We start from the raw sequence: 21,495 nt of genomic DNA, 5'->3' as shown, positions 1-21,495 counted from the left end.
AACATGATAAGAAATACTCATTTTTGTTTTTGGTACTGGAGATTTAACCACTGAGCACATCTTCAGCTGTTTTTTATATTTTATTTTGAGACAGGGTCTTGATGAGTTGCTTAGGCCTTGCTAAGTTGCTCAGGCTGTCTTTAAACTCCCAAACCTCATGCCTCAGCCTCTTGAGCTGCTGAGATTACAGGCGTGTGCCACTGCACCTGGCAAGAAATACTCTTAATTCCCAATTCCAGGGGAAAACTGCTTTCTAAATAGATCATACCACTTCTGTGAAAACCGGTATCTCCCAGTAGAACAAATGACCATCTCTGCTGAATCCTAGCACCAGGAAAATCTCTACTGAACTGGACAGACTGCTCCATCAGAGAGCTTCAGCACCTGGCAAGGACCCTATCCTCATCTGGGAGCTCTGACATGTGGATCATTACACGTATACATGAGGCCTGAAAGTACTGTGCGGAGCAGGGACACGCGGGGCCTAACTGCATCACACAGGGGCTTGATGAAAACCTCGTCAGGGCTGCTGAGCCAGGTGAGGTCTAGAGAGCCGGTGGCAGCAGGAAGTTCACGTGTGTCTGAGGTGACAACGGGGCTGCTGGAGAGGCTCTACCCTGCTGGGGAACTCTGCCTCCTGCGAAGGCGTGACGGACTTTCTTGGGAACAGGGATCGGTCCCATGTGTGGCTACCACTCACTTCTTTCTGGGATCAAAACTGTATTCAGGACACATGCTGTGACACTTCAGCAAGTTCAATGGTTCCTGCGTGTGCATTTGTTAGCAATGGCGCTATTTCTTCCTAAGGTCAAGTGAGTTCCCCTAGGAAGGTGGTCATGTTTTGTATGTCTGACACAGGCATCTTGCGACTAATCAACTGCTGGCTGGTGAGAACAGATCGTCTTCACTAAAGTTTTCCAATGACAAAAACAAAATGACGGGAATGAGACTGATTAGACTATTGTCATGCCTGTACAAATGTGGCATGATGAATCCTGTCACATGTAGAACTATAATGCACCAATAAAAATTATGCTGAATACATTAGTAATAGGATCTGCATTAGTACAATACAGAGTGAAAAGCAGTTATAGACATTACATTTTTAGTAGAAAATTAATTACGTGGAATGCCAGATTTTGAAGTCAAGAGGCCATAGCTGAAACCATGAGGCTTTGCCAGGGGAGGGAGGAGAAGGACGTACTCAAGGCTGGCTGCTTCTTGGCAAGGGGGGCAGATGAAGAGCCGGAAGTCAGGTTCCCCAAGAAACATCAAGTGGAAGGTGAGATTTAGATCTGGGCATATGTCTTTCTGAAAATTTCTTATTCACCCTTAGGATACAAATTAAAGGGACTGAGAATAAAAGTCTAGATTTTGACTAATGTATGAGTTTGGGACTGTCTGAATTTTTTTTATTTATATAAATAAACATACATTACCTTGAAAAAATTATGCTAATTAAATAAATAAAAAGGTTTTAATAAAAGAAGAAGAAAGAAAATGAAGCGGCACAGCTTCCCTGGCAACATGCTGTGTGCTCTGGGGTAAACCAGGGCTCAGGCTTAGAGGTGGTCGATCCAGGGTGAGGACTCACACTGTTAGGTTTTAACCCCCATTTCTGCATCAGGTATCAAAACAGGCCTTGCACCTTGGAACCAAGTTATATGGGCTCCGACTCATCCTTCCAGCTGCCAGAGAGCGAAGCGATACAGGGTCTCCGAAGTACACGTGGATGCTTCCAAAGTTTTCAGAGAGGATCTTTCTGGCTTTCAACAACCCCTAGCAGCGTCACAACAGGGAAAGAAAACGAAAAGGAGTGTACTTGTGAGTTAGCAGGTGTACAAGTCAGGATATTCTCTACACTTGAGGAAAATCAAGTCTGACCATCCTCACGTACAGTTGTAGATTCTTTTGGCTTCGGAACTCCTAGAAGTTCATATGCATAAAGAGTTTCTTCCAATATCTTATCATAACTGATGCTAATTGGGACAAGGTAGGTATCAAAAACTTCTCTTTTAAAAAACGGTTCCATCACAATATTCAGGAGACCTGTAAACATAGGGAAAAATGTTTTCTCATTCATGCTGGGGAGTAGAGCACAGAGGGCATATAAATAGGAAGATAGCAAAAGTGTACACATATCCTAAGCCCACAAATAGAAACAGTTACACTTATAAAGAAGTGGTTATGTTGTCAAAAAGTTTAAAAAGTGTCAACTTCTGTTTAGCAGTGACCGTGAAGTCACACTTAAACCCTGGGGCCTATACTTTTCTTTCTAATCTGTAAGTGACCTACCAAATTTAGGAGTCAGTGTCTTGGCAGAGCGGCTCCTGGTCCCTTCGAGGAAAAATTCAACAGGAGCATAACCATTCTTTAAAGAGAAAACAAACAAACAAGACACAAAACCCATTGCCTACTCTCAAAATGACATGATTTTTCTTTGGTACTGGGGACAGAACCCAGGGCCTTGGCGCATGCTAGACACACGCTCCACCACTGAGCGACATCCCCAGCCCCATAGGTGCTTCTTTTGCTCCCTTTCCCCATGCCCTCCCAATCCTCTAAACAAATGCTGCTTGCGGTGACACAAGCAAGAATCACAGACTGCTGAGGCTTGGAACATTCCTTGAGGGGGAAAAATAGCTAAGTGGTCTATTTAGAAAGCATAATTTGTAAAAGCAAACATGGAAAGAAAGCAGAACTTGAAAAAACTTGGTACTCATATGCATTTACCCGTAACATGGTTTTTACATATTCAGAGAACACAGCCCAGTAGAGTTTGTTGCCACCAAAGGTACGTCGCATGAAAAAGGCACCCGACATCCTCAGCAGCTCCCCAACCACTCTCATTCCCAGGAAGTCTGAAAAACAAAGAAAGTTTTCTCAAGTCCTGAAGTCAGAGGCCATTAGATTTCTCAAGAGACACGAACAATGACACTGAGATTGAATTAACAAGAGGACGTCTCAGAACCACGGAGAAGGGACCGGGCAGCCAGAAGCCACAGGAGGCTGGGTGTACTGTGCTAATACCAGCTGGCCGAGATGGGCAACAGCGGGGTGGCAGCAGCGTCACCCAGCGGGGTCCTTGGCCCTGCTCTGAACTAGGTGACAGGTCGACCTCTGTCCTCATGTCTGGACAGCCAGGTCAACCTGCTTGCACCCCTGCCCAGCAGGAACAAATATCAAACCACGTTCAGGAGGACAGATTAAATAAAGCAAGTCTACAAAGAGAGGCAGGTCTACCAGCAGTTTTCAGACAGGTTTTCTCTTATTTTTCCTTAATTTTCAAGTATCTTCCTCATATCTCTCTATTCAGATGAAAATGCTCTGAAAGTGTTTGAGTCCCAGCAGTTTCCACCTTACAGTTTTCTACACTTATTACCAAAGGTGTACACTTAAATCCCAGCTTTCCTGGTGGCCTTAAAAAGAAGATGAGAGAGAACATATCTGCCTTAGCAGTCCTACTTTTAAGAGTCAATCCTACAGAAATAAAAGTACTGCTATAAAGTTGTATTGCAACACTATAATAACAATCCTGTTAAATTATACAACTGTGATATTGAATATTATACAGTATCAAAAGCAACGAAGACAGGAGATGGACTCTTACCTTATGTCATACACAGAAATTAACTCAGTGGCTCAAAGACCTAAAGGTAAAGCCTAAAGTGTAAGACTCCTAAGGAAAACAGGGAAATCTTCGTGGCACAGAATTTAGCAATGATGTTTTGCACAGGAACACCAAAAGCAAAGGGAACAGAAGAAAAATAAACTGGACTGTATCAAAATGCAAACATCTGTGTATCCAAGGATACAATCAAGATCAAAAAGGTAACCCAGGAAACGGGAAGCACCACTTACAAATCACCCATCTGGTGAAGGTTGCAGAAAATGTAAAGAACTTCTACAACTCAACAACCTAAATCAATCGAATTAAAAAATGTATGAACGTGAATAGACACTTTCCAAAGAAGATGCACAAATGGCCGAGTGGCACAGGAGGGCATGCTCAGCCTCACTGCTCACTGGGAGACGCAGCGTCGCCCGGTTTCACGCCCACTGCAACAGGCATGACTGAGAACAATGACCCACGGAGCGGCAAGGACGGGCAAGGACGGCAGAAACCTGAACCCCCTGTGGAGCAGCGCGGAAGGTCCTCAAGAGCCGGTGAGGTTGCCAGGTGACCCAGCAATTCTACTCCTTGGGGTATGTCTAAAACAAATTGAGAGCAGGGTCTTTTTCTTTCTTTCTTTCTTTTCTTAATGTTTTGGAGACAGGGTCTGACTGAGTTGCTTGAGGCCCCACTAAGCTGCTGAGGTTGGCCACAAACTTGCAATCTTCCTGCCTCGGTCTCCCAAGTTGCTGGGGTTACAAGTGTGTGCCACTATACCCAATCTGTACGGTCTTCTTAAATTTTTTTCTTTCTTTTGTTGTTGTTGTTGTTGTGTGTGTGTGTGGGGGTACTAGAGATTGAACCCAGGGGAATTTTATCACTGATCTATACCCCAGCCCTTTTTATTTTGAGACAAGGTCTCACTAAGTTGCTAAGGCTCTTCACTTGCAACTCGCCTGCCATAGTGGCTTGGGTGACAGGTGTGGCTACCCATGTCCACAGCAGTGTCATCTGCAATAGCCAGAAGGGAAAAGCAACCCAAGGGCCCACTGAGGGGTGAAGGGGTAAACGACTGCACCTACTCAGGGAACATTACTCAACCTTAAAAAGGAGGGGGATTCTGACCGCGCTACGGGGATGAGCCTTGAAGGCACATGCCTGGCAAGCGCACCAGCACAGCACTACGGGGGAGACTCTGATGCTTCCACCAATGGGCAGGTGCTGGGCTGCGGATGGGAGGGTGGACAGGTGCTGCTTTGTGGGTACAGCTTCGATTCTGCAAGGACGGGAGGTGTGGTGGCTGCGGGACAGTGGTGCCCTTACCCCCACCGCATGGGTGCTGAACGTGGGCATGATGGCGAATTTCATGTCATGTGTATTTCTTCAAAAAAATACATTCTAAAAGTCAGACCTGTTCATTTACCTAGAGTATTACCAAATACAAAAGCCAAAAGGCAGAAACTACACGTGGGTACTACAGTCACATTTCCAAACTGAAACCAAAGAACCCTGTGTGCATGTACACCTGTCTGCATCTGCCCAGCACAGGAGGCAACACTCTGGGTCCTAGAAGGAGGCTGGGTTTAACATTGCCTTCAGTACGCCAGCAGGGGTAGAATCATCCTGTGAACATTTTAATCTATAAAGTTAAAAAAAAGTGTAGAAAATCAATACATACCCATTCCTGCTGCTATAACAGGCACAGGCAAGTCGTAGTTGTACAAAAGAAACGAGAGCATCAGAAAGTCAATGTAACTCCGGTGACTAGGCAGCAGGACAACAGGGTGCTCCTGAATAGCACGTTGAAGCTTGAAAAAATGTTACATTTGGAATAATTTCAGTTGTCATGTTATTAAAATCATAGCTCAAATAAAAAAAACAGGAGGACAAGTCTCTGCTCAAAGGTAATGCTTACCATGTTTTCTGCCTTTGCTCCATACATACAAACTTAACTTACTCTGACAAGATTATTATTTTAGAGTTCTAGTTAAACAATTCCACTCAATACAAGAATATTAAATATGTAAATTTTATGGATCAGAATAATGATGATGATCACTAGCATGTTTTAGTAGGGCATTTTATACACCAGTCATCTGACATGGATTATTCACTAACACGTATGTGTAAGTATGGTCCAAGCCTTTCTTCCCTATTTGTAACATGGGCATGCACCTTATGAATGGTGGGGCTGAGGAGGAAACCCAGGTCAGTCTGCCTTAAAAAACCTACCGGAGTCAGCAGGATTGCAAGTTTGAGGTCGGCCTCAGCAACTTAGCAAGGCCCTAAGCAACTTAGTGAGACCCTGTCTCAAAATAAAAAATAGGACTGGAGATGTGCTCAGCAGTTAGGCACCCCGAGTTCAATCCCTAGGACTGAAAAAAGAGCCACACTGAAATGTTGCTGTGGCCAGGGTGCTTTCCACAGCAGACAGCAAAGCTTCTCTAGGAAAGAGCAAAAAGAATTTATAGGGTTTATTATTGTTTCTGTTGCATTTTGTTGCAGTACTGGGCTTTTAACTCAGGGGTGCTCTGCCACTGAGCTTCACCTTCATGCCTTTTTATTTATTTTGAGATAGGGTCTCAGTTGCTGAGGCTAGCCTTGAACTTGCAATCCTCCTGCCTCGGTCTTTCGAGCTAGTGGGATTACAGGAGTGCCCACCACATTCATCAAGATTTATAAATAACTAGGACAAAACGAGAGGAATGTTTCTCTAAGTGTTGGACTGCGTGGAGAATGCACACGTCACACAGCTGGGGATACATGATATCCCAGATAGAGTCAAGTAACAGACTCCAACAGTGTCACTGGTGTCAATTTGCTATACCTGTTTTTCTGAAATCTAAACACAATGAACCAAAGTGGGTAATTTGTGATTGGTTAAGACGCAGTTTGCCAATATGCCCTGGCCCCAAACCTACACCAAGCGTTGTTTGACAGACCCAGAGAGTAAGTCAGAAAAGAATCATGACAGATAGAAATACTTGACAGGAAAGTAGATGATCAAACAGAGGCAGAACATCAAAAGGCATGAGGAAGAAGCAAACGAAGGTTAAGAGCTTTCCTGGGAGAAAACAAGCACTAAAAAACAAATGATAGCAGGCTGGGGTTGTGGCTCAGTGGTGGAGCACTTGCCTGGCATGTGTGAGGCCCTGGCTTCGATCCTCAGCACCACATATAAATAAAATAAAAGATCTATCGACAACTCTAAAAAAAATTTTTTTTAAATTAAAAAAAAAAAAAATAGATGAGTAAATGTAACATTCACCTGGAAAGCTCTTCCTTATAGGAAAAAGCAAGCTAACCAATAAGGGAAGAACCACTTGTCTTCAAAGTAATACTGATTAAGCAAAAACTAGCAGTGGCGGCAAAACTAGTGGGGAAAGCCTGCCAAAAGCAGGACATGTAACTCAGCTCAAAGTCTCTCCTGAAGATACTTTTATGCACATGTGCAGTGGAGAAACTCGGGGACACAGCCTGGCGAGGAACACTACAGCCATACCAAGGAGAAGCCAGCAGCGCCCCTGTTCCTGCCCAAAGTGCACCCCGTGCCCAGCATGGAGTTGCACAATTACATCTAACTCAAGGGAGACTGAAATAACTGGCCTGCTACTAGAAACAGCCTAATACTAGAGACACAAACAGACAAAGCAGCCATTCTAGATCCTAGGACTTGAAGAGAGAGGGAGGAGGAGGCTGGATGCGGCACGCACCCTAGGACTTCTAGGCTATGCAGGACATGAGCGAGACGAGTACCATGACAGCTGTGAGGTCCACATTCCTAGTGCCACGTCCAGGTTGATTCATGTTGGTGACCACACCACAAGAGAATGACTTTATTTACAGGAAAAACACACCAGTATTTGGCAAAAAGGATAAAGGAAATACTGGAGGGGAGTCTGGGTGAAATACAGACAAAATTCTTAGCATCACATTTCTGACTTCCGTGAACAAGGGGCACCCTGGTCTGTCAGTCGAACTTGACTACGTGAAGCTAACAGGAAGAAAGGAAGATCAAGCCTAGAAGAGGCAACCCGCCTGCGCCTCGGAAGGCGCCAGAGTGCCAAGGGCTGGCTCTGCCGATACTCACTTTCTGGATGCCTTCTTCATTCACACACACCTTCGAGAAAATCTGTTTAAATATTTTGCTCAAAGCGAAGGCGAAAAACCGAATAACTCCCAAACGCAGCTTATGGCTCATTTCATCCAGGATCTCACAGGCTTCCTCGCGGAGGACATCAACAGACTGGAGGGACTCCCTAGAGAGCTGGAAGGACAGGGACGCAGAGGTAAGCTAGAACTCTGTTCCAACCAGCATGGCTAGCTCCACATGGACCAGTATTACACAACTCCAAGAGGGTGTGTTTTCTTCTTGTTTTAAGTTGATGTGATGTATCTTCCAACACAGTAGATAAATGGTCTTATTTTTTCTCTTTTTGGAAGAAAATCACTTTAATTAACTCACGAAGAATAACATCAAAACAGCTGGTTTCAGGAGGGGACACAAACGTGTCAACTCAGAGAACTTATGAACAGCGGGAGCGCCCTCTCCCACCACCATTCAGAAACAAGGGTGCTATGAAGTGAGGTTTCACCTCTCACACTGCCACTTCCAGTGACATTTTAATGCTAAAGTAACTTGGCCATCAGAGCCGACTTTCCATTTCTTTGACCTGAACTTCCTGATTAGAAGACTCCATCTGCAGTTTCCATCTCAGCTCCTCACTGAAACTCTCATAGGGCTTAACGACACCCTGGTTCTGGGCACACTTCAAAACTTGTTTTATCTCATAAAAGAAGGGCCACCAAGCTACTGCTGCTGGGCTGGCTGGTTCCTGAGGCTCCTGGTAAGTGATGGCACAACCCAGCATGTGCCTGACGGCAGAGCCCACAGTCACACCAGCTGTGGCAGTAGGCGAGCCATCTGCAGATGGTGGGGCTGCTGCTGGTATTGGCCTGGGCGCAGCTCTTAGCCCAGGGCCCAGGCTGGCTGGGGGAGCCGCATGCTCAGTGTGGCTCTGGCTTTCATGCCACATGCTAAGTGTGTAGCAGCTCTGTGTGCAGGGTGCAAAACTGAATGGTCTCATGTAGGTAAGTTTAAAGGCTAGAAACTGGAAGAGAAATTGCATTCCCAAAGAAAGAGGCCAGGCAGGAGATGATGCCTACAAATGGCTGCCACTTACAGCCCTCAGACCCCAGAAGAAGGAGGTCTGTGAAGCCACCAAAATCACTCCATTGCACGGTGCCTCCCTTTCCTCTGCAGCTTGACACTGGCTGTGTTTTACCACCATTTGGTGAGGAGGAGAAATGAATGTTTGGAATCCAAGGGCCTTAAAGTTTAACCCCTGGCTTAAGTTCTCCCCAGGAATGCACATCAGACCTCACCCTTCCTCTCTTTGTTATCGGGGACTACCTGGAGCCAATCCAGGTTCTTCTGAACCCAGGGAAATTTGAATTCTGCAACTCTGTGGTACCAACAAGGCAGAGATATTGGTACAGAGAAACCTGGCTGGTTTGGGAGATCTGTACTGTGATTTGCCTAAGACTGCAAAATGCTAATTCTTTCTCAGGGTCCCCTGGAGAGGTTCTGGCTGACTTAGCTATTTACAGTTATGAAGTGACTTGTAATGCACTGTGGCCTGTGCATCTGAAAGCACACTCTGATGGCAGCTCGAGGTGTCCTGCTGGTTGGTGGTTTATGGTCATTAACTTGATATAGGAGAAACTGGTTTAATGTAATTGTTTAAAGAGTTCTTTGTTTGATTTTTTTTTGTGTTTGATTGGTTTTAAAGAACTTGGAAAAAAAAATCTGATGGTGGGGGCCGGAACTGTAGCTCAGTGGTAGAGAGCTTGACCAGCATGTGTGAGGCACTGGGTTCCATCCTCAGCACCACATAAAAATAAACAAATAAAATAAAGGTATTGTGTCCATCTCCAACTAAAAAACTTTTTTTAAATCTGATGGCTGTAGCAATAGTCTTATTAAAAATTTATGAATCTTGCTATGTGTGATGGTGCATGGCAGTAATTGCAGCGACATGGGAGACTGAGACAGGAAGAATACAAGTTCAAGGCCAGCCTGGGCAACTCAGCAAGACACTGTCTCAAAAAAAAAGAAAAGGAAAGGACTGAGGATGTGACTCAGTGGTACAGCACCCTGAGTTAAATCCCCAGCAACGCCCCCCACAAAACAATAACAAAAGATGTATCTACATGAGGTTCCCCATGTCTAGTAACTGTAAGGTCACAATGGAGCCAAGAGGTGCCCACGCCTGGTGACACTGTAGCTGTCCTGATGTCCTAGCACAATGCACTGCTCCTGGTCTGTGGTGATGCTGAAGAACAGCGACTGAAGCCAGACGTCCAAGAGCACGGCACCTCTAGTTAGTTCCCTGCAGGGCGTGATGCTTAACGATAATACCTCTGTCACTGGTTTATGTACTTACTATGCTACACTTTCTATTGTTATTTTAGAGTGTATTTCTTCTTCTTGTTTGAAAAAAAAACTACTGTAAAATAGCACACATGGGGCTGAGGTGAGGCTCAGGGTGAGCGCTTGCCCAGAACCTGCAAGGCCCGGATTCTGTCCCAGCCCCACACACCAAGGAGGCGGCACGCTACCTTGCTCCTCGCATTCCATCAGAGCTCCCAGCTAGGTCGCTTCCTGCGCTTGACTTGGTGTTCACCACGGGCCCAGAAGCAACGCTCCACCACACTCATTTCCCATGGAGTCCAGCAGTGGAGGAGGCTGTGTTGCCGAGGTCTGACAGCACCCTCTGCAACGCTCCTTACAAGCGTGGAACTGCCCAGCAACACGCCTCTCCAAACCGAGCCCTGTCCTTAAGTGAGGCACAAAGGTGGCTAACTTTTTGCAGAAGTTCTCCTGGTGACTCTAAGAGCCAATTCTGAGACGCACTACCCACAAGGGTTTTTACTGAGAATAAGTCTGACTTCATTTGTGAAATAGGCCTAGCCAGAGAAAACTGGTAGCTTCTCTGTTAAGTAAGGACAACAAAACAAAGGGATTAGGAGCACAGGTCAACGTCCAAACCAAAAGAAATGAGAGGGTGGCAATACCTTTCCCCAGGCCGTGACCCAGCTTAAAGCGAATGTAAAAGTCAAGAAGCAAGACTTCTACAGCTCCAGCTCCAGAACAGGGGCCAACTCGGGAAGCTGAAAGAGCCGCAGCCAAGGCCAGGAGGCTGGAAGGGAAGCGCAGGACGAGTGTGCCCCAACCTACCACTCCGAGCACCACCCGAAAGGCAGGCGGCTCTGCGAGGCACTAGAGCGACCAGCAAGGCCAGGGAGAGGGTCGGCACAATGGAGCCAGCTCTGTGTGTGGGAGCCAGCGCGGCAGCAGTCAAGCGAGAACTCGTGTTTCTGGAGGTGCTCTCTTCCCTTCTCTGCAGAACACATTAGTCACATGTGGCTTTCTTGAGGACATTACAGAGGACCAGAATACACAAGACAAGGACAGAGGGGCATGTGTACTTCCCAGAGGAGACTGTTAGGAAAGAGTATGTTCTCCTCTGACTCGAAAGAAAATGGAGCCATGGAGCAGAAAGGCCAGGCCTTCACCATTCCTACAGCTTCGGTCCTGAGGAGCGGGTGGGATGGACACAGGCAAGCAATAGTGGAAGGACATCAGTCTGTCACCACAGATTTGGGCCTCATGAGTGCCTGGCAAGGGGACACAGAAGGCTGGGCATCAGGAAGTTCCCAACTGTCTACAGAACACCTTCCTTCTGAGGTCTTCAAATCACACATCCAAAGCAGACTTTGCTTTCTTCCCAATCCCGTTCTCTGGTCTCAGTGCCTTTCCCACTGAACAGCTCTAGCGTGTCCTTCATTCTTTCCTTCCTTCCTGTACCCACACAGCCACCAAAAAAGATCAACTTCACCTCTCAAACCTCTGAAGCCTGTCCATTCCGATTCCTGCAGCTGTACCCCAGTCCAGGCAGGGACGGTGGCACAGGGGGACTACGGCAAGAGCATCAAGATGCGCTTTCTGTTTTTGATGTTAGAATAAGGGCACTCCAGCGCACATCGCACTCCATCTCGAGGGCTTTTATGGCTTCACACTACACACGGAACATCCAAATTTTCCACGAGGCTAACAAAGCCCTTCTCGACAGGCCCCCACTCACCACTCCAGGCTAAAAGCATCTCGTCACCCATCTTTGTTCCCTGCTCTGGACATACTGAGCTACTTTCCACATGTGAAAGTACACGCTTTTTCTTCGCTCCCAGTCCTTAAATCTCCCTGGCAGCTCCCAAACTCTGCTACTGTTTGGAATCACTTGAGCTTTTTGAAAAACTACTGCTGCAGGCTCCCTCACGCTGATGTTTCAATTGAACTGGCACAGACCCAAGCACCGATGTTCTTCAGAGCTCCTTAGTACTCTCGCTTGGAGGTCTGAAGCCATAATGCTCTGCTCTGCCAGGAACTTCACTGGAGAAACCTGAATCACTTTTCAGTTCTCATTAAAAGTAAAATCACTTCCCTGACTCCACACCAAATTAGCGGTCCTACAGCATTTAGTTATAGGGCCTTGGCTCTTGAGTCACTGCTGGTGTGTGACTGCCATTGTCCCTGACAGCCCAGACACTATGCGAGTGCGGGCAGCAGGGCTCCAGTGCCCAGGAAAGAGGCAAACATGTCACAGGGATGCCGGTGTTTGGAGAATACGCTGAATACAGCTAACCCTAAAAGAAAACTTTCATCAAAGTGAATTCAGAGAAACAAGACAGAACTGGTGACAACGCACAAGTCTGGCTGTGGTTGGAGGACTCACCTGCTTAATGACATAATGAATCTCTTCAGAACTGAGAACACTGCATTTAATATCGCTCGGCTTGCAAGGAGTGATTCCCTTATAGACAAGAGGTGTGTAGCACTTCATTGCGAATTTCAAGTCACTGACATGCCTCCTCTCCTCCAAAATATCTTCAAAATCATCCCAGTTTTTAAGCTCTTTCTGTGAATAAAGCAAATCAAAGAAAGTAGTGAGCACATGAGTGAAAGGAGTGGGACAGCTCAGGGACGACAATGAAAAGGCTCCACCTTTCCCAAGACCCCAGCCTGGGCATCTGGACGAGAGCCAAGTGTTCTGGGGTTAGGTTTTCAGACACTAAGAGAAAGAGACGGAATGGTGATCAGGATCAATACGCCAGTATTTAATTCTTAGCATATTTTTGGCTGCTATTTTTGTAAAACCAGTATCCCTTTGGGAAAATTAACAAAAACAGCAGAGACAAGATACTAAGCTCTAGAATAATCTGATCAGTTTTGCAAGGTTTCTTCTACCACACTGACAGGCTTTTGTCTGCCTCTACTTAGCTTTAAAAATTAAATCAAAATATGTTAAAAGACCACATTTGATATATATGGGCTTATGTCAAATAAAACAAGGCCACACGGGTGCAAACAAAATGAAATCTCTTTCAAGAAGCAAGCTCTCACACAGGCTCCTACAGAGCATCTATGTCCGCTGTGGCCAAGGTCTGCCCAACTACCACATAAAAATGAGTAAATAAAATGAAAGTATTGTGTCCATCTAGAGCTAAAAAAAAGAATTTTTTTTTAAATTTAGAACATACAAGCACAAAGAAAAAAAATTAAAATCACCCATCGCCCCATGATCCAGAGACCACCTCTAAACACACAGATGGACACAGTCTCTCCTTGCCACATACACACTGGGACTTGCAACGTGTTTTTTTCACTTAATGTCATTAAATACTGCTCCATGTCATTTAAATTCCTTCCTTTCTTCTTTTTCTGGGGCTCAAACCCAGAAGCCTGTGCATGCTGGGGAAGCACCTTATTACTAAGCTATACCCACGGTACATCTTCCATTAATTTATCACACTGTTGTTATTATTATTATTATTATTATGGTAATGGGAATTGAACACAGTGGTGCTTTTACCCCTGAGCTACAGCCCCAGCCCTATTTATTTATTTAGACACAGGGCTTTGCTAAGTTGCTGAGGCTAGCCTCAAACTTGTGATCCTTCGGCCTCAGTTTCCCAAGTGGCTGGGATTACAGGTGTGTGCCACCATGCCCAGCATTGTTAGCACTTTTAATGTTAAAAAGTTATATAATCCTTCATTCTCTGCTATATACAAAGATGCACATTCTTCAACACAATGATCCTGTACATACTTCTTTCAATGCAATCCTTCAATCCTGGCCTCTTTCAAGCCTTCATTCTCCCAGCCTCCTCTGCCATGTGATAGCATTTTCTAATTCTCCCTTCTCCCTGCCCACCTCAAGCTTTCCTGAAATTCCCCTGTTTGGTTTTTAACTCATGGCTTTCTTGTCTCAGTAGAAAAATCCACCTGGTTTCTCTAATCCAGTGATTCTTGACGTGCAGGAAGTTTCCCCCTCAAAACTACAAACAGATCTTCTTTGCTCCCACTTCCCTCAGTAGGTCTCCTTCTCCAGTCCTCTATCCGTCCTCCAGCTGTGCTGAGCATGGTCACCTACTCTGTTGGCTTACAACACTAATCACACAGGCCTCCCAAACTTCTGCCAGCTTCTCCGACCTCTCCTCTTACACACTTGGCTGCCACACTTCACATCTGGCCTTCCCGAAACAGAGCCCGCTTCTCTGCATGTCCAACTCCCTCATGTTCCTGAGATCTCAGTCTGGTCCCTGGCGTCGGCAGCCTTTTGCTTCGCTCTAGATGGCTCCTCCCTCGCCCTTTCCATCCAGTCCTAACCTGCTCTGAGCAGGCGCAGTGTCCACTTGGCACCCCACCACCCTGTCCCATTGGGCTCCCGTCCTTCCCTTCAACAGCCCCTCCGCTGAGCTCACCAGTCCTCCACACTGCCCCTGTGCTCGTCTCCAGGAGTCCTGACCCAATGACGCTTTGCCTAAAACACTTCAGTGACCCACCCAACACCCCCACACACGGCACTCACCACCTACGCCTGGGAGAGGGAACCGCACTGCCCGGCAAGCTTCTTACACCTCTGCTGGAATGCCCGCTCCTCTGTCACCCTGCAAGGCACCCCTCTTCTGTGAGGTCCTCCCTGAGCTCCACGTGGCACGACCGACACCTCCTCGTCTGGACTTCTCCACCCACCATCCATGTCTGTTACAGTGTGTAGCCCACACGCTGTGACTGCATGTCCGTGTCACTACCAGAGCACAATCATCTTGGAGATAAGATGGCCTACTTCTTTATCTTTCCAGCATCTGGCCACGTTGCTGGAATTCTGGTGCAAAACTGCAGTCACTGCAGCATATCACACACTCTTGCTTATAAGGCCAGACAACATTCTCAAATTTCCCATTTCCCTTTAATAAAGTAACATACAGCTATCTCAGCTCACTTAGGCTGCAACAAACTATCACCATGTTATTTGAGCGTCCAAAGGGATCTTGAAACTTTCTATTTAGTGGTCCTGGGAGTAAAAGGAAAAAAGGATTGGGATCAACGGGATATATGGAGGGCAGAGGGCTCACAACACCAAGAGCAACAGAAATGGGCACTTTAAGAAAGCCTTCAAAAGAGGATCAGCAGCAACTGCTGCTTGGCTCTGTTACTGCAGTCCTGCCTCTTGCCCTACACCCCCGGCTCTTAGGACCCCTACCACTTCCCCTCTTCCAACAGTCTTGCTGGGGACATGCAATTCCCTCAACAAGTTTGCTACTGCAGAGCCTTCCTACCTCTATTCAGGTTGTCACCTCTGCGGAAGAGCATCCACTCTTACATATTTAAGCACAACTGCAAGCATGGTTTGTGGTTTGTGTTGGGGACACAATGGTCATCAAAACACAGTCTCTCTTATGAGCACCCTGTGTATGATGGAACCAGCGACTGAGAGAGAGGCGTGAGTTTTCAAGATGGTGTCTCCAACATTTCATTCGACCTGTACCTGGTGCCTCCTGTACAAAACTGGGAGCTTCTCATCAAGGCAGGTACAGTGTTCTATAGTTCTGACCTTACTATTAGCAGCAGGAACTCAGTCATCATAGAATGAAATAAGACAGGTACTTCCTGAATCCTGTTGCTGATGGTTCCCTAACAGTCATGGGATAAAGCTCCAAACTCCCCAGCCTCACTCTAACCCGACATCAAACCCAGAGGTTTTTAACTGGGGAAACTTTTAAAATACTGATGCCCAGGCCCCACCACTAGAGATGCTTGGTTAACTAGGTCTGTGAGCAGTGAGCCTGGGTATCAAAATTTTTGAAAGTACACCAAATGGCTCCTACCTGCAGGTAGGGCTGAGTTAACTGCTTATCAACTGGCCTTCCCTCATGCGTGCTGGAGAAGTATTTACTACCAATAAGTAAACATATTTGCATGGCCACTCGTCCAGGAATATAAAACAAAGGAGAGCTAAGTAAGAGGTGAGGCTGAACCCTGCCCGTCTCAGTCTGCAGGGCAGGCTCTCCCTCCCGGCTAATGGCTGAACAATCCCCTCCTTGAGCCTCACTTTTGACTGCTCTGGAGCACCCATTCACTCAGAAGAAGGTCACTGAGTGCCCGCAGCAGCGTACCAGGCACTGTGCTACGTGCCTTCAGCTACACACTTCCCAGTGCGTAGCACGATCAATGCAAGCAAGGAACCAAGAGACGAGCACTAATGCCCTTAAGGAAAGACAAACAACAAGTAAAAGTCAGTCAGCATAGAGAAACCACCAGCAGTGCGTTGGTCGGTGTTCGGCCATCTGACAAATGCCACGGGAGAGCCCTGACTTACAGCCCTTGCCATTGTGAGCTACCAGCCTGACCTCAACAGGGGAAGAAGTACAGCAGCACATGTTCTGGGAGCTCCTCCTTCCAGGAAGACACACACACAACCTCTAGAACACAGCATGATTCAGAAAGATAACTAGGAAATGCTAAGTTTTGAGTACTGCCATTGTTTTAAATAGACTTTAGTTGTAAATGTATATAATTCACTTTTTAAAAAATATTTTTTAGTTGTCAATGAAACTTTATATGTGGTGCCAAGAATCGAACCCAGTGCTTCACACATGCCAGGCAAGCACTCTACCACTGAGCCCCAGCCCCAGCCCATATTCTTTTATTTTTAATAATGACTGCATTTTAACATACAACATTCATGCACACTTGGAACATATTTAACCGTCATCGTGGCAAGCCAGTATAAAGGAAATAGAGACCTGATGAGGAAGTGACTGGAGAGCTACTTTAGGCTGCATAGTTGCTGAAGGCCTCTCTGAGGAAATGACACCTGAGTTGGAATACCAATACCAAAAAGAGTCAGCAACGCAACGTTGTAGAAACAGCACAGGCACCGGGGTGGCCAATGCATGAGCACTCTGAGCAGAGAGCATGCTTATGGTTAAGTCTGAGAAACAGAAGACCAGGCGGGTGCATACGGTAGGCAAGATTGGGGAAGTTAGAGCAGTAGCCATTGCCAGATCACACAGAGTCGTATGGGACACGGCAAGGTGATCATGTCAGAGTCCCAGGACTTTTTCATTTTTCATCCCAGAATCTCACTGAAAGACCACAGACCCCTGCCTTTGAATACAACCCACTTTCTGATGACCGCCGGATGGTATATTAGTCCAGACCTTCCTCTTCTGCTCTGGTACCATATTTCTAGCTCTACTTGGATGTCTCTCAAGTGATTATGTTGCTTTTTGTTTCTGGTACATAACATGATAATCAACAAGCTAAATATCTCTTATCTCAAGCTAAACACATCCCAAACTGAATACTGCCTGTCAAAATCTTTTTTTGTCTCCTGTATGTCCTATCAAAAGGCATCATCAGCTGTTCTGTTGCCAAGTCACAGAAACCCAACAGTCAATGTCAGATCACCTACCTCCCCTTAGCCAACTGGTTCCATGGGCTAAAAATTTACTGTCCTAAGTATTACAGAAATTCACAACCTTCCTCCAACCTCAGTGCACTGCCCTACTCCAGGCCTCCTCACTCCTCTGGATTCTTGCAATAGTGTCCTGATCATCTCTATGCTTATGCATCAGATTCCCTCCCAATCCCAATTCCCTTCCTACACTCTCTCCTTAAGTAAAGGAGTTTACCCACAGATAGTTGTGCCAAAAACCAGTAGTCTTCTTAGACTGTGTTGAGTATAAATGGCCTCCCAAAAAGCCAAGACTGTTATTCTTAAGGATGCAGACATGATACCCATGCTTGTCAGGAAATGTCCTCTGCCTGCTTCTTCTGTTCCCTTTGTCCCTAGCCTTGCCTAACTGATTGGCTCCCCACACATGCAAGGCAATCAGTGCCTAGGACTGTCTTCCTCTCCCTCATCTACCACCCACACTTCAAAAGTTAGCTCAGGTGTCACTTTTTCTAGGACGCCTTGCAGAGTCCCCAACAATCAGATGTCCCTCCTTTTTACTATCAAAAATATGCTGTGCCCTTCAATCTTTGTCCTTAGCCCACTTAATTGTAAATATTTGTTTACTTTTATGACTTCCCATGCCCTTAAAGGCAAGGGTTGGATCTGTAAATATACATCTTAGACACTGAGAATAATGACTATGATATTGTAGGTAATTCTAATGTTTGCTTTAATCTTAAATACCTCTAAAGTACCACTTTCAGATAAACAGAAAGTATTGCACAATAACGGTGGAGCTGAGGAAATGAGGACAGTCTGAAGGAGTAAGAAATTCAGGTTATGGAAGTAAGGCTACGCAATCCCAAGGAGTAGCCAGAATTACTCATAAGAGGGCTGCTGTCCAGCATTCAGAAGTAGAGACTGTTCACAGGACTTGGTCTTTCATGTGAAAAAGTCAATAAGTCCTAGGGTGAAAAAATCACTGATGAAGGAGGAAGTAAGGAGACAACAGCCAGGCCCCATAGGAACCCTGGCCGGACTGACTGAGCCCCATCTCCAGGATCCCTCAGTTCAACTGATCTCTCGCTGCCTCTGGGGCCCTCACATCGACTGACTGCTCCCTGCCGCCAGGACCCCCAGACCAACTGACTGCACCCTATCACCGGGACCCCAGACCAACTGATTGCACCCAGCCTCCAGGATCCCACATACGCCAAACACACCAGACCTCCAGGACCCCTGTCTGACCAACCGCATCCCGCCTCCAGGACCTCCTGCTGACCACGGCCACACCCTGAGCTGCAGCTCCCCATTTGCCAACACATTTGGAAGTCAGAGTGGCCATCTTGGATAATCCTGGAAGCCATAGCTCTGATCTTCAGGTGGGGCAAATCCCATCCTGAGACGCCTGCTGGAGACCTGAAGCTCATTGTCAGGTACCGCTCACGCATCAGGCCACTGAACTCTGGATGGTTTCATTACTATATGACTGTTATACTGTAGATTTTCTTTTTTCTCCTTATTGAAAAAATTTAAGTTTTTATTTCTTTACTTTTCTTGCTCTCTTTTCCTTTTGTTTACCTGTTCCCCCAGAGTCTCTTTCTCCCTATTTTGCATGCTAACATTAAATTTCTTTTGATTATACTCTCACCCTTTCTATTATCTAGAACTTCTGTATATTCTTTTCTTATCCCATTAACAGCCACATTCTACATCCCTCTGCATCCTCTTTGTCTTCCATTTGAAACTGCAGACCTTATTGCAAATCTGTTTGTTTTACTGACGATAATATTTGAACTCATTCTGTTTATTATGACAATTTTGTTATTGTCCCCATAGGGGCTATTTGGTCTAGGAATGCACAGTGTCTGAACTGGGCACTGCTAATATTGATCTCCCCTTAAAGAAAGGGTTTTGGAAACCTATAGGGCCACTATAAGCCTATAAGGGGAAATCTGCAGTACCCCAAATCTGAACTGCTAGAGGGGAAGATACATGAACAACATGAAAAAACAAGGGAAGAAAATGATCCAAACAAATCTAGATTCTATAGTAATAGAATCCAACGACAGTACGGTAGAAGAAATGTCAGAAAAGGACTTCAGATTATTCATGATTAAGATGATTCACGAAGCAAAGGATGAGATAAGAGAGCAAATGCAGGCAATGAATGACAATACCAATAAGCTGAAAGAGCACCTGCACAAAGCAAAAGATTATTTCAACAAAGAGTCTCAAAAAAAAAAACAAACAAACTGGAAATCCTTGAAATGAAGGAAACAATAAACCAAATAAAAAAACTAAATGGAAAGCATCACCAACAGACTAGACCACTTGGAAGACAGAACCTCAGACAATGAAGACAAAATATTTAATCTTGAAAATAAAGTTGCCCAAACAGAGAAGATGGTAAGAAATCAGGAACAGAATCTCCAAGAACTATGGGACATCATGAAAAGAACAAATTTAAGAATTATTGGGATTGAGGAAGGCACAGAGATACAAACCAAAGGAATGAACAACCTACTCAATGAAATAATATCAGAAAATTTCCCAAACCTGAAGAATGAAATGGAAAATCAAATACAACAGGCTTACAGAACACCAAATGCACAAAATCACAACAGATCCACACTAAGGCACATTATAATGAAAATGCCTAACATTCAAAATAAAGATAGGATTTTGAAGGCCGCAAGAGAAAAGCGGGGGAGACCAATACGGACAGCAGCAGACTTCTCAACCCAGACTCTAAAAGCTAGAAGGAAGTAAAACACCAACTCCTCTCTTTAACACAAGGAAAATTCCAGTCAATTTGTGAACCAGTTTAGGGCAAAAAAAAAAAAACCCCAAAACTTCCTGTATGTTGGATCTGCACAACCCTGTTCCCCACATGCCTGTCCTGTAGTACCAGAGTCAGAAAGCAAAGATGAAATATTTCCACCAAAGAACTGTGGGCTGACAAGGTCAGTGAGGACAGAGGTTAAGGTGATTAAGCTTGAGGGAAATAGGCAGGTAACAGCAATCATAAACCAACAACTCCTCACAAAGCACGCAGGAGCTTCTACACATTACAAAGAAGACTGTCCCAATCTGAAGATGGTCACATTTCTTTAGAAACTGGGGATTTTGTTTATTTTGCCTTTTTGTGTCTTCCCTGTGCTGACCTTCCTGCACAAATTAACACTACACTGTACCTAAATCAGAAAGTGACACTAACTGCCAGGACATGGAATTATGTCTTCAAAATGCAGTATTTTCTTTTCTTCTAAAGTAGATAAAAATTAATTTAGTAATTAAAGCAACAAATAAAAACCCGATCAGATGCCCCAGGATTGTGCAATCCCAACTGCTAAAGGGCTCCCACCCTGCAGCTGCTTTATGAAAATTGTGAGTACCAACATTCTGGTGGAAACAAAAAACAAACAAAAAGCCCCACCAGTCAAAAGCCAGTTCAAAAACCAGAAGAGGAGGAGGGGGTAGCCAGAGTAGAAGAGGCCGCTCGGCGACAGGCTGGGTGGCAAAGGCTGTCCTCCAAAGTGGCCTGGAACAAGCGCAAGGACGAAGACCAGACACACCAGGCGGCTGGGTCCAGGGAGCCCCGCCAGCAAGGCGGCTGGCGGCCCGCGGCCAGGCCCGGGGCCAGGGCCCGGCCGGGGCCTGGGCGCGCGGCCGGAGCGGCGGGCCCGGCCGCGGGGAACCGCCCGGCGCGCGCGCAGTCCGAGGCGCGCGGCCGACGCCGTTGCCGTGGGAACCGTGCCGGCACCCGCGCCGCGGCGGCGGGCCTCGGCAGCTCGGGCCGGCCGGGCGGAGCCCTGCCGCGGGCCGCGATCTCGGGCGCCTACCGCGTGGAGGAGCACGACAGCGCCGGAACTGGACGAGCCGACCGAGAAGTAGGAGCTGGAGGAGCCGGGAGCGTCCATGGCGCCGCTGCCGTCCCGGGCGGGGCTGGGCTCCTGCTACGCGGCGGTGGTGCAGCCGCTGGGGGCGGTTCTTCCGCGCGGGGCGGCCCGACCTCGCCCAGGCCGGCGGCACCCTCTGCGGCCGCCGCACGGGACCCCGGGCGCCGCCATCTTG

General features: G+C 46.4%; 1 protein-coding gene across 3 annotated transcripts in view; it reads right to left on the bottom strand.

Moving 5' to 3' along the window:
- Positions 1-21,476, bottom strand: part of GNPAT (glyceronephosphate O-acyltransferase) — a 29,975-nt gene extending 8,499 nt beyond the window's left edge. For 2 of the 3 annotated variants that reach the window (XM_079107204.1, XM_079107205.1), the window contains exons 1-8: positions 21,264-21,476; positions 12,409-12,591; positions 7,704-7,880; positions 5,292-5,421; positions 2,734-2,861; positions 2,296-2,371; positions 1,898-2,049; positions 1,649-1,779 (exon numbers count right to left, since the gene is read on the bottom strand). In XM_079107204.1, the coding sequence (XP_078963330.1) occupies positions 1,649-1,779; positions 1,898-2,049; positions 2,296-2,371; positions 2,734-2,861; positions 5,292-5,421; positions 7,704-7,880; positions 12,409-12,591; positions 21,264-21,341 (1,055 nt within the window). In that variant the 5' untranslated portion in view covers positions 21,342-21,476. Of the gene's footprint in view, positions 1-1,648; positions 1,780-1,897; positions 2,050-2,295; positions 2,372-2,733; positions 2,862-5,291; positions 5,422-7,703; positions 7,881-12,408; positions 12,592-20,857; positions 21,024-21,263 lie in introns of those variants that run through there. The other variant, XM_079107206.1, reaches the window with a different exon arrangement.
- Between the last annotated feature and the right edge of the window lie 19 nt (positions 21,477-21,495).

This window comes from Sciurus vulgaris (genome assembly GCF_902686455.1).
Source record: "Sciurus vulgaris genome assembly, chromosome: 12".
Classification (NCBI taxonomy): Eukaryota; Metazoa; Chordata; class Mammalia; order Rodentia; family Sciuridae; genus Sciurus; species Sciurus vulgaris.
This window is presented reverse-complemented; position numbering and strand designations above follow the sequence as displayed.